At 42.5% G+C, this 13,076-nt stretch overlaps 1 protein-coding gene across 5 annotated transcripts in view; it reads left to right on the top strand.

Annotated features, from left to right (window-relative positions):
• Positions 1-8,142, top strand: part of DPH6 (diphthamine biosynthesis 6) — a 370,732-nt gene extending 362,590 nt beyond the window's left edge. For all 5 annotated transcript variants that reach the window (XM_033952068.1, XM_033952065.1, XM_033952066.1 and 2 more), the window contains one exon: positions 6,227-8,142. In XM_033952068.1, the coding sequence (XP_033807959.1) occupies positions 6,227-6,345 (119 nt within the window). In that variant the 3' untranslated portion in view covers positions 6,346-8,142. The remainder of the gene's footprint in view (positions 1-6,226) is intronic.
• The last annotated feature ends 4,934 nt before the right edge of the window (positions 8,143-13,076 follow it).

The following is a 13,076-nucleotide window of genomic DNA, read 5'->3' as shown; positions in this document are numbered from 1 at the left end:
TTTCAAGCTCTTAGAACCTGTCTAAAAGGTAGCCTTTAGGGACAAGCGGCTGAAGAATCCTAGAGGTTTGCCTGAGGCAGAAATCTTCATTGTTCAGTTGCAGTGTGAACTAATGCAGGCACAGTAACAAGCTGTTCTATGAAGACAGCCTATTACTGGACTTTTGAGGGTCTCTGGAGCTTCCTCTAGGGGCATCCTCCTCCAGAGCCCCTTAATTTTTAGAAGTTTTATAAGGGTCTCTCGGGCCATTTTCTGGTGCCAAGACACTACTGAAGTGTCCATCTTGGATTTCCTGATTTTATTTTGAAAGCTTCGATCTGCTCAAAACACCTTGTTTTTGCTAATAAATGATTTTTATGGGCTTCCCAGGCCTTTCTACCCCTGTATCTTGCCAGTTTTGGAATGGATGGATGGCTGAGGAGAGTCCATGTGCCACATGCTGTGGGGCACCTGAGGGGGGGGGGGGCAGGAGCACTGGGCATAGACCCCTCTGGTCCCTCTAGGGATTCGTTAGTGGTGCAAGTAACTAAGTTTACTTCACTCCCTAGTGAGGGAGGAGTGAATTTAAAGGATTGCAGGATGGACTTGGTCCTCACAGTTTGAGACTTTAGCTCTGGGTCTGAAAGCAGCGGCTATGGCTTCCTTTGTGGTGTGTATGCTTGCCATAAGATGCTGTGGGGAATCCATCCACAGAGGAGAGCACATACCCCCAGGTGTTACTGTCTGGGGTAGATTATGTAGCAGATGCCCTATTTGACGTTTTTAGGGTCATAAACAAGGTGTCTGCTTATTCTATCTCCACCTGAAGAATACTCTGGATCAGACAGTGGGGGAGACATTCTGCTTCTTAATCTACTCTGAGCAGGTTCCCTTTTAAAGGGTCAAATGCTCTTTGGCAAGGGATTAGACGATTTTATGGCTAGAGTGGCAGATCTTCGTCCTAAGTCATTGCCAGGCAGTAGACTACTTGCCCCAGGAGGTCAAATTGTTGTTAATTTTGTGGCTACAGGTGGTCTCACCTTGCAGCAATGGACTCCTTTACTCAAAGAGCTAGACAGAGGTTTGGGGGCTCCAGACCACCTGAGGCTTCAACGCCTGAGCAACTATTACCAAGAAGTTCTAATGATGCCAGGCAAGAGCCTGAGATTCCACAAATAGGAGGTAAACTTTGAGTACAAGGAGGCCTGGGTGAGTCTCTGGAAAGCAAAGCGGTCAAGATTTTCTCAGACAATGCCACAGTGAAGGGATATGTCAACAGACCAAGAGACACCATGAGTGCTCAGCTAAAACTGGAGGCCCAGTTGTTTTGTTGGATGGAAGCCCACCTAGAACTTGTATCAGCAGCTCAGCAGAAGTGAACAATGCGCAAGCCAATGCTCTCTGTCACAAGACCCTGGATCTGGGGGAATGGAATATGTTCCAGAGTGCTTTCGATAAAATTATGAAGAATTAGGGAAGGCTGACAATCAACCTGATGGCATCAACAGACAAAAAGAGTTTCTTGATACTCCAGCCAGTAATTTGAAGTGGGAAGTGCAGGCATGGACGATCTAGTCCAGTCTTGGCCAACAGAAGAGCTGTTGGGACATGTCTCCCCCATGGCCTATAGTAGCCCAGGTCATTTGAAAAATAGCGACCCATCATGGGTTGGTGATTCTAGTGGCACCAGGGGTACATGGATCTAGTGCGGTAACAATGGGACAAATGTCAGCCTTACTTCCAACACTTCTGTCACAGGGACCATTTGCTTTGGAAGATCTGGAAAACTGTGGTCTTACAACATGGCTCTTGAGTGCACAACCTTAGCACAGAAAGGATCTTCAGAGGTAGTCATAGCTATCCTTTTATGACCAATAAAGCTAGCGACTATTGCGATTTATGTTAAGTATTGGAAGACTTTTCAGCACTGATGTATAGATCAGAAGGTGGAGCTATACTTTGCTCCCATATCCATAATCCTGCATTCCTTCAGAATGGTCTTGAAAAGGGCCTGGCGGTTAGTTCTTACAAGGTACAGGTGGCAAGCCTCTCGTGCTTTAGAGCTTTAGTGAAGAAAGGGTCTTTAGCTTCCCATCCTGACATAACCAGATTACTGAAGGGAGCGTTGCGGTGGCATCCTCCTGTGTGACAACCATCCCCTACTTTAAATCTTAATATTGTTTTATAAGCCCTCTGTAAGGCCCCCTATTAATCCTTACACTATGGCATCACTGTTGGATATTACAGTCTGGACAGTTTTCCTAGTAACTATCACCTTGGCAAGAAGAGTTTAGGAGCTCCAGGCTCTTTCATGCAGGAAGCCTTCCTCATATTTATGGAGGTGGTTTCATTATTGGTTCTTGTTTCAGAGCAGAAAAGATTTGAATTGTTGGGGAGTTCCCCGTGCCCTCCTTATGTTTTCTCCTACTTAGGGGTTATTCATTGCTTTGGTACGAACTGAGGCACTGCCCAGTGACCCAAGGAGGCAGAGTTTAAAAATGTAGATGATGCCTTCTGCAATCCTCGAGGCTGCCACACGATTAAAGGCTGTGTGTGGATGAACTATCCAATAGGCATGTACAAGTACATATGTTGCATTTCGCTAGTGTAAAGGTAGGCGCCAGAAATGGAGGTCTGCAAAACCCTAGCTTACATTTCCAGCACCTACCTTTGATGGAGGTGCGATTCTGTACCTGGTGCTGTTGCATGATTGACATGCAATCGACAGCATCGGTTACAAAATCCGGGCCTAAAAGCACAAATAAATACATTAAAAAAAATAAAAAGTGAGCTGCTCTCTCTTATCATCCCCTCCATGCCCCAATTTTTTTACATTGAGATGACAATCACAAGCAAAACTTACCCCCACACCCCCTGATTCTTTTATATAGAGTACATTGAATACTAAATGGCCACCATTTTTTTTCAACCCCCACTATCCCCCCACCTCCAGTGCAAGCGGAAAGAGGACAAGGTCTGTCTCACTCCTATTAAATAAATGCTGAGTGCTGTTAGCATTTACAGCTACCGGCAGTTAACATTGCATCCGTGAAAGTTCAGAATGGGGATATCTCTGAGTTATGAGTGGGACTGGCTTCTTTGCTGAGTGCACTGAATAAATTAATATTAATTGCTAGTATGCTATCAATGCTACTTGTACCCTCTTCTCCTCCCACCTGGGCTGGGGAAGGGGACATGGGAGATTCTAGGGGGGTCTGTGTAGAGGCTGGGAGGGAAATTAACTAGATGGTGTATTCATTGAAGAGGAAAAGGGTATCAGGAAGGGAGTACCATATACAGTATACTCGAATATAAATCGAGATTTTGGGCCAAAAAATGGGGGTTGCTGCTGATATTCGGGTCATCACCCATCCGCCCCCCTTCCGGACTTGTTGCAAAACTCACAGCAGCTGTTCAGCAAGCGGCTCAGCGCCAGGCAGGAGAAAGGATAGCTCGCTCATGCTGCTGGGCTGTTAGAACTCGAGGCGGCCATTCAGGGAGGAGCTCAGCACGGGGTAGGAGCTCAGAAAGTTTGTTCCTGCCTGGTATACCGCTGGACTACCAGGGATTCAAAAAAGTATGCAGGGGGAGGTGGGAGGGAGGTAAAAAAAATTGACAGGCAGCCTACAATTGACAGTCATCCTACAATTGACAGTCAGACTACAGTGGGAACTCACAGCAGCCATTTTGGTGACTGCTCTGCACGGGGCAGGAGCATAGGAAGATTGCTCCTGCCCCCGCTTCACCGCTAGACCACCAAGTAAGGTTCCGGGGAGGCACAGACGGCTAAAAAATAGCCTAAAAAGGAAAATGTTTCTAAAAAAATAAAAATTGCAAATAACCGAATCCGCGGATACTGAAACCGCGGATTTGGAAGGAGAAGTGTACTGTTGACTGTCTAAATTTGATTGACATGCGATAGGCACAATTTTTCTAGGCGCTTACCGATTTAGGCACCAATTATAGAACCAGCTGTCCGTTTAATCTTCGGGTTGAAAAAATAGGAACATGTCAGCCCTTATTACCACCAACTGTACTGGTTGCCAAAAGACGCTAGAATACTTTTCAAATTTGCTTGCATTTGTTATAAATTGCTTTCTGGATTATCTCCATCTTACCTTTTTTCTCATTTTGAATTGTACAGTCCGATTAAGTCTACTCGGTGCTCTGGTTTATTTACTTTTCCTAATCCCCAAAATTGCCGTGTTAAAAAGTTTTTTGATAGAACCTTGGCCTGTCAAGCAGGTAAAGTTCAAGTCTGGTTAGATGATATGATTCGACAGACTGCATCTTATTGCACTTTCAGGAAATTAGTTAAGACTTATTTGTTCAAAAAATTTGTTACTTGATCGATGATTATCTCATAGTATTCATACTATAGTTTTATAAAATGGTATATTGTACTGTGGCGTCTTATGTGTTCTGTTTTATCACAGAATTGTTCAGTCCTCTTACTTTGTGAACCGCCCAGAACTCTTTGGCAGTATAGAAAAATAAAGTTATTATTATTATAAGTGCTTCCATGTTAACTTCAAGCACAGTACCACATGGTGTAATAATAATAATAACTTTATTCTTCTATACCGCCATAGTCAGAGGACTTCTAGGAGTCTGACTATGACGGTATAGAATAATGTAACACGACACCTGTAAAGGCAAATGCTGGACGCCCCCAATAGTTGCCACATTGAACTTGCAGATACTGAATATATATATATATGTATAAGGCCCATGTTCAAAAGCAGTAATACAAATTTTACTGCAGTTCAGTAAAAGGGATCCCTGAGTAGTTTGTTTGTTTTTTGTTTTGATTTGTGACTTTCTCTGAAAAATAGCATTTTTTAACAGGTTTTATTAACGATAAATATAGGCAACTAAAAATTCACATAACCATTATACTAGACTTTTTTTTTTTTTGGGGGGGGGGTTTGACCCCAGTCTAATCCCTCTCTCACATCAAAACAATTCCTATAATCAAATCAAAACCTCCTTCCCCAGATTTGCATTAACTAAAAGTTCTTAATGAATCCCCAGATTTTCTCCCAACAGGCCACTTCTGTTGCAAGGCACTGAGTTTCTCCATTCTGTAAATATTACTTAGGGCTCCTTTTACTAAGCTGCGATAGCGTTTTTAGCGCACGCAGGATTTTAGCGCACTAAATCCGCGCTGTGCGGCTAGAACTAACGCCAGCTCAATGCTGGCATTAAGGTCTAGCATGCACGGCAATTCAGCGCGCACTAAAACCTCTATCGCAGCTTAGTAAAAGAAGCCCTTAGTCTAACTTTCCAGATAAATATGGAGGGTGCTGCCGTCCTTTTCCAGCTGGCTGCTAGTGTCAGTTTACCTAATTGAAGAAGTGCCTCACAAGTATAAATTGAGTCCATTTCCAATCCAGATATAGCTCTGTTGGACTTAAAACATTCCCAGATCCCAGAGCACCCAGTGAACCCATACACATACAGATCTGATATTGCATATTTTTCAAAATGCTTTGGCCTTAGAACAAGACCACTACACATGATCAGGTGGACCCTTGTGACCACTGTGTCTCCAGCAATCTGAGGCAGCTTGCGGGTACCAATGCTGAATCTTATCAGGTGTCTAGTATCAATGATATATAAGTTTATCGTTTTTTTCTTGCACATTGGCAGCAATTGCTACCGTCACCAAAGCAGTCTCCATTGATTCCCATTCTGATGGCTCATAAGAGATTCCCAACTCACATTCCCACATCTGTCAATGATGCAAATCAATCTACAGCAAGTCCTTTAAGTAGCGATATAAAGCAGCCAGCAAATGCCTGGTGAATCTAAAGTCCTCCCTCCAATTCAATATGGTTTAACTGATTTCCCCTGCAAGAAGTGCATCATTTGGCAATAAAGGTAATGATGTTCCCTGGGAAGTTGATAGTCGTTTACAAGAGCCTCAAAAAGTGGACACACATCATCATCCACTAATTGCCCCAATCTTACCAGTCCCTTAGCCTCCCACTGTTTATATACTCTTGAAGTCACACCAGATTTAAACATAGAATTATACCTAATTGGGGTATATCTAGATATGGGAAAGTCTGAGTGCACCCTCTTATACAAATAGCTTGAACCAGCTAATTGTCGCAAATAGTTGATTATATTTTGTAGCGCCCAACTTCTTTTCAACCCTTAACAAAGGAAGTTGAGCATTCCTAAAAAGGCTGGAGGAGCAGACTAGGAAATCTTTTGTTAATATCTTTTCTTCCTTTTCTAGGTTTTGGAAAATGCCTGGAGGAAGCCCTAGGTAATCAAGCCCCTGCTTTAGTCCTGGTACCTGTGGTGGATTTGCCCAACAAAGAAGTAGTGCACGTGGTATGCTGGCTGGCACACTAGTTTGAAAATGATGCATTCAGACTTATGCTATAATACTGACTATATTTTGTTTTTATTTCATCCTGCTCAACAAAGACTTGTTCCTGCATGACCACCTTCAGAGCAAAGAGTAGCTCTGGATGTGACTTCTAAAAAATAACTGGATCTGTAAGCACAACTTAACCAGCACTATCAGTTCAAGTAAAAGGAATTTGCGCAATGTAATTCTAAGTGATTGTAATAGCTTCTACAAACCTATCTCTTCCAACAAAGTTGCATTACGGTAAACATGTTCCAAAACTTCATATAACCAAAGAGTAATAGTAAGTGCTGTCATCAGTTGTTGTTTTTTTTCTAAATCCCCCCTCCCTCCCAGTTCTTAACCATCCCTTACCCCACCCCCCATGAGTGAACAAACTAAAAAGCAAACAGCTAAACTCCATGTGTATCTCAATCCCAATGTTGGGGAACAAATGATAGCAAATAGTAAATTGTTGGTCTTATAAATGGCTGATTTTTTTTTTTTTTTTTTATTGGTTCCATTACTGCTGTACACTGATTTTGATGAGGTGCAATGATTTTTAATTGATCTTGGTTCTATGCTCAAAATCACCCCAAACGCAGGCAAGTTTGCCGAAACACAGCCCATCGGGCCATTTAAGTAGCTCCAATAAAGTGCTTCCTTTGTCCCACTTTTGGCTGACAATATTGTTCTTGTTGGATTCTTTGATGTGATGCTCATTCCCTTTGTTTCTTGTTCTCTTATAACTGCGCATTTTCATGTGCTTGACATTTCATAAGGATTATCAACCACTGAATAAAACATTAGAGCCCTCTGTATCACAAGTCAAAAAGACAAACATGGAAAGACCATTGTGTAAAAATAAATACAGTGGTACCTTGGTTTGCGAGCATAATTTGTTCCAGAAGCATGCTCGTAATCCAACGTGCTCGTATATCAAAGCAAAGTTCCCCATAAAAAATAATGGCAACTTGGATAGTTTGTTCCACTGACATTACATCTCTCCTCCTCCCTCCCCAGATGATTCGTTCCACTGACAATACAGTACATCTCTCCTCCTCCCTCCCTCCCCCAACCCTCCGACCCAACCCATATCCCTTCCAACACTGCTGTCCTCCACTTTGACACCCCCTTCCCCTGAGGCCACCCCGAGAACCAGCTTCACTTCTCCCCCGAGGCCGCCAGCGCTACTCCCTCCCTTCGCAACCATCAATACTGTCCACCTCCTCCCCCCACTTACCTGCCCTGTGCTTCCCCATGCACCGATGCTGAAAGTGCCTGCCAGAAGGCCTTGAGCATGCACAGATGCTCAAGGCCCAGCATGGAACCAGGGGCAGGCACTTTCAGCACCGGCGCATGGGTAAGCACAGGGCCGGTCAGTGGGGAGAAGAGGTGGACAGCAGTACTGATGGTCATGAAGGGAGGGAGCAGCATCGGTGGCCTCGGGGGGAAAGCGAAGCTGGTTCCCAGGGTGGTATGGTAGCAGCTCACTTATTGAGTCAACGCTTGGTTTGCAAGTTAAAGTTTTCTCGAGTGTTTTGCTTGTCTTGCAAAACACTCGCAAACCGTGTTACTCACAAACTGAGGTTTGACTCTAAGTTCTTTATGCTGCCTGGTCTAAAATCTATTTGGAAACAGGTTCCCTTTTTCTTTCCAAGACAAATAGGACCCCATGTTGCTCATGTAAACATAGAAACATAGAAGATGACGGCAGAAAAGGGCTACAGCCCATCAAGTCTGCCCACTCTGCTTACCCACCCCCTGTCTATGCCCTAATGACCCAATTTCCTTATCTTGACCCTCGTAGGGATCCCACATGGGTATCCCATTTATTCTTAAAGTCTGGCACGCTGTCTGCCTCGATCACCTGCACTGGAAGCTTGTTCCAATGATCAACCACTCTCTCTGTGAAGAAATACTTTCTGGTGTCGCCATGAAATTTTCCGCCCCTGAGTTTGAGCGGGTGCCCTCTTATGGCCAAGGGTCCCTTGAGAAACAAAATATCATCTTCCACTTCGACACGTCCCGTGAGGTACTTAAATGTTTCGATCATGTCTCCCCTCTTCCTACGTTCCTCAAGAGTGTAGAGCTGCAATTTGTTCAGTCTCTCTTCGTACGAGAGACCCTTGAGCCCCGAGATCATCCTGGTGGCCGTCCGTTGAACCAATTCAATTCTGCGCACATCTTTACTGTAATGTGGCCTCCAGAATTGCACACAGTACTCCAGATGAGGTCTCACCATGGCCCTGTACAACGGCATTATGACTTCAGGCTTTCGGCTGACGAAACTTCTATTGATACAACCCAATATCTGCCTTGCCTTAGATGAAGCCTTCTCCACTTGATTGGCAGTTTTCATGTCTGCACTGATGATTACTCCTAAATCTCGTTCTGCTGAAGTCCTAGTTAAAGTTTCTCCGTTCAAGAAGTACGTCCTGCATGGATTTCCGCTTCCGAGGTGCATGACCTTACATTTCTTAGCATTGAAGCCTAGCTGCCAGGTTGAGGACCAACTTTCCAATGTAAGCAGGTCCTGCGCCATATAATTCTGTAAACTGCATTCACTTACTATATTACATAGTTTGGCGTCATCGGCGAATAGTGTTATAGTGTAATATCTCATTCTTGTAATTCAGGTTGCTCCAACACCTAGCAACCCCTCAACTGTGCTTGATGTTAAAAATAATACTTGTTCCATTATCTTGATTTAATTATTTTTTTATAAGGTGGTACCAGCTGAATAAGTGTATACAACGAGCTTTTTTAAAACATCTGCCCCTACATTTCCCTGAACCCCTTAGAATAGCCATCTTGTCTCACATACAATGGATCTGATTGGTCTATATTGATTCTAATGGCGATACATGCTGCATGAACCAATCAGATTCTGTCCGTAAGTAATTTATGATACTGTTCCAAAAATAGCTGTTCTGGGGATTTGTAGTACAACTGAAATTGTTTAACAACTTGGTGAGGAAGTGGTCTAGTGGTTAGAGCAGCTGCTTCAGCACCCTGAGTTTGTCAGTTTGATTCCCACTGCAGCTCCTTGTGACTCTGGGCAAGTCACTTAACACTTCTTTTTTCCCCTGGTACAAAATAAGTAAAATATGTAAACCACTTTTATTGTATAAACCATACAGAAAAAGCTGTATTCAAGTCCCATCCCCTTTAAAGGGTGTTTGTTCTTGCAGTCTGTACTTTATATGGAGCACTACACAGAGAGTAGAGCATTGTGGGGCCTTTGCTTTGGGATGCCACTGGATGGCAACTACTGTGAAGATAGCTAAACCTATACAACCTTGTACAATATTTGCTTTTCACGTTTAAATATAATTGCCAACATTCTTCATTTCTTTCCTTGAAAGGGCATTGCTGAAAATCAGGGGTGGGAAATTTCATGGCGATACCAGGAAGTATTTCTTCACCGAAAGGGTGGTTGATCATTAGAATGAACTTCCGCTTCAGGTGATTGAGGCCAGCAGCGTGCCAGATTTTAAAAGGAAATGGGATACACACGTGGGTTCTCTAGGGAGGTAAAATCAAGGGGGGTAGGTCATTAGAGTGGGCAGACTTGTTGGGCTATGGCCCTTTTCTGCCATCAACTTCTATGTTTCTAATATAAGAAAAATGCAAACTTGGATGCTTGACAATAATTTGTGACAACATATTTTTTTAGAAAATAAAACATTTTATGACAATTGTTCTAACATATTCATGCTGTCATTTTTTTCCTTCCTTGTTCACTCTTTGGAGGGGCCTTAAGCATCTGAGCCAGTTGGGGCCTTAGGCCCCTACCTGTGCATCCCAGGATGCACCGGGAAGGGGAAGGCCCACCATTATGCAGTGGCAGCCTGTGGAGCAGGAGGAACTGGGCATCACTCCTCCAGTTAAATGACCGTGTTTTGTGCATCTAGCCCTCTGAATTCTCACAAATAGTTTGTAGGAGTGTTTCTAGATAGTGTGTAGATAATCAATCAGGTATCTTGGTATTAGTCACACCAACTATATGGTCCAAGGTCCATTACCTCATTATCTACTGACAACAGAATTCCATAATAATGGTTTATTTAGCAGAACAGGCCAGACAAATAATAAGCAGCATTAAAGATTTAGAAACAAGTCATATAATTCCCAATACATATGGCTAATGAAAGCAATCACTGTACACTTGGTTTAAAACATAGGTCACTTTCTGGTAATAACACTATCTACACCATGATATAAATGTGATCACAGAAATTAAAACCATATAACCTGTAGGTGGCAGTGCAGTCTTCTTATTCTACAGTGGTGTTCAGTAGAGGCTGGTAGTCAATGAAGAGTAAGCAGATCTTGTATCAGGAAGTGGTGATCTTTTGAACTGGGTACCTCAGTATTCATATATACTGTCTGCTATCTGTCAAGCCTTTCAAACCGTGACAACAGGAGAAGATTATTGGCTAAAGTGAAATTGTTGATGATATGAATCCAGTTTTACGATTGTTTTCTATATTGGCTTCAGATCTCTTGAAATAGGATGCAATAACCCTTCCTCAAGGATGTCTTCAATCTCCCATGCTGGCCGCTGAATCACTGAACATATAGTTCCTGGTTCAGGACAGCAGTGCCACAGTTCTTGTATGATGCAATGCAGTGTAACAATCCATGCAATAGGCTAAGTTATTTGGTACATATAATATAGTACAAGTAATTCTTCAAACTCTTGTGAAACACACTAAAATCTTTGAGACTTGGCTAAAACACAAATCTGTATTAACCCAAACTAGGTACTGTAAAGAGGTACTGGGGGTCTCAAGCGCTCACAGCTATAAGCCCGACATTCTTTTCAAGGCTAATAACCACAAAGTGAGCTATCATCAGTCCCATACACTCTCTTCTTAGGTGATTTTTATATATTTTTAAATAATTTAGTGATCTTAATTTCTTATGCAATACTCTCCCATTATGAAATAACCATGAAGTACAGTGGTACCTTGGTTTACGAACATAATCCGTTCCAGGATCATGCTCGTAATCCAAAATGCTCATTTTTCAAAGCAAAGTTCCCCATAGGCTTTAATGCAAACTCAGAAGATTCGTTCCACAACTGAAGTTTTCAATGGTGGCCCAGGGGTGAGAACTTGCCTGCGGGTGCTGCACAGCAATTCCAAAGTGTTGCCTTCCTTCCTCGGGGTCCCCATGCGGCTGCCCTCCTGCTTCTGCAATGCCTCTGCCGTCCGTCAGCGCTCTCCCGGCTCTCATCTAAACTGGCCATCCTGAATGAGCATGCGCGCGACTTCTCTCCTAAGGCAGCCGCTCCCCCAACAACACGCTCACCACATACAAGGTTACATTTTTCTCAATTGTCAAACAAAACTCAACTAGCCAAGTATTTACTAATATGATGAAAATTACAGTCAGTGTAACAAGTTGAGGTGGCCTCTGAAGACCCCTGAGGTGGCCCCATTATCACTCTGTTTTTCTTCACTACTGTCTGCCTCTCCTCCTAAGCTCATGACAGAAAGCAGGAGGTAGATTGGGGGACAGACTGCATGCTTGAAGGACAAAGCATTTCTCAATAGAAGAAGAGGGTAAATGGAAATGCCTACCTCCTTGAGGATACTCTCAAAGAAAAGTTTAAAAGTAAACTTGAAGGAATGGATGCGATTGTCACTTGTTAGTTGAGATCACTGTTTTAAATGGTGCTCAAAAATTCAATTTACGAACAGAATACCAACATTTTTTTAATCTATTCTGAAAATTTGGAGTGCCGGAGGGTAATTTTTTATGCCAATGATGAGAAAAGGGAGTTTGGAGAATTTTTCTCCACATGACTCCTGTTGTAAATCATGCTTTTCCTGTCCTCTAGTTTTGCTCTTATTTAATGTCTATGATGAAGTGATAAACCTATTAATTAAGTGATAAACCTGTTATTGATTTACAAATATAATAGGTGAGCCATTTTTGTTTGATGGTGATTTTTCCTATTACCCATATGATTGTTTTGCTCAAAAATCAAGGCCAGATAAAATCAGCACGAAGCACATTTCTATAGAGGGTACCCTGGGATGAGAACCCTTTCTAGTACTTCGAGCGAGTTCCTGCACAAAATGTTGAGTGCTAGTATTTATGCCAGCTGAAACCTAGTGTAAATGCCAGAGCCAAACTCATGGCATTTCAGCACGTAAGCTATTCTAAACTGCATGCAACTTTGACATGCCCCTGACCTGCTCATGCCACCTTGTGAGGTTTATGCATTGGGATTTACGAATCTGGTATTATAGAATAAAATGCAGGCAGATGTGTATACAAAACCAAATTAATGCCAATTAAGTTCAACAGTTCATTATTAAGGTCAATCAATTGATAGTTAACAGCTCGTTAACCAATTTGTGTGCGCATCTTGGATCTGCACTAAAATTTCTGTGTCATATTCAGAATACATAACCTTAAAACACACAAACTAAATGCAAATGCTGTAATACTGAAAGTGGTTAGGCTTAGTGCCAAAGAGAACAATGCAGTACTAAAATAATCCTGCTACACATTTAGTAGCACAATGTAAAAATAAATAAATAAATTCCTTAAGACACCTAACAAAAGGTCTCTACAATTAATTGCCAGCACCAAGAAAGTCCATTTAAGGCTGTGGCATTTGGTGGTAAATGCTGCCCTCCAGTGGTTATGTGAGAATACATTTCACAAAAGGGATTGTAGTAAACCTCATTCTGCAGGGAATTTTAATATAAAA

Source organism: Geotrypetes seraphini, chromosome 7 (genome assembly GCF_902459505.1).
Source record: "Geotrypetes seraphini chromosome 7, aGeoSer1.1, whole genome shotgun sequence".
NCBI classification, from domain to species: Eukaryota; Metazoa; Chordata; class Amphibia; order Gymnophiona; family Dermophiidae; genus Geotrypetes; species Geotrypetes seraphini.
Note: the sequence above shows the minus strand (reverse complement) of the source record. Positions and strands in the feature narration are given on the sequence as shown.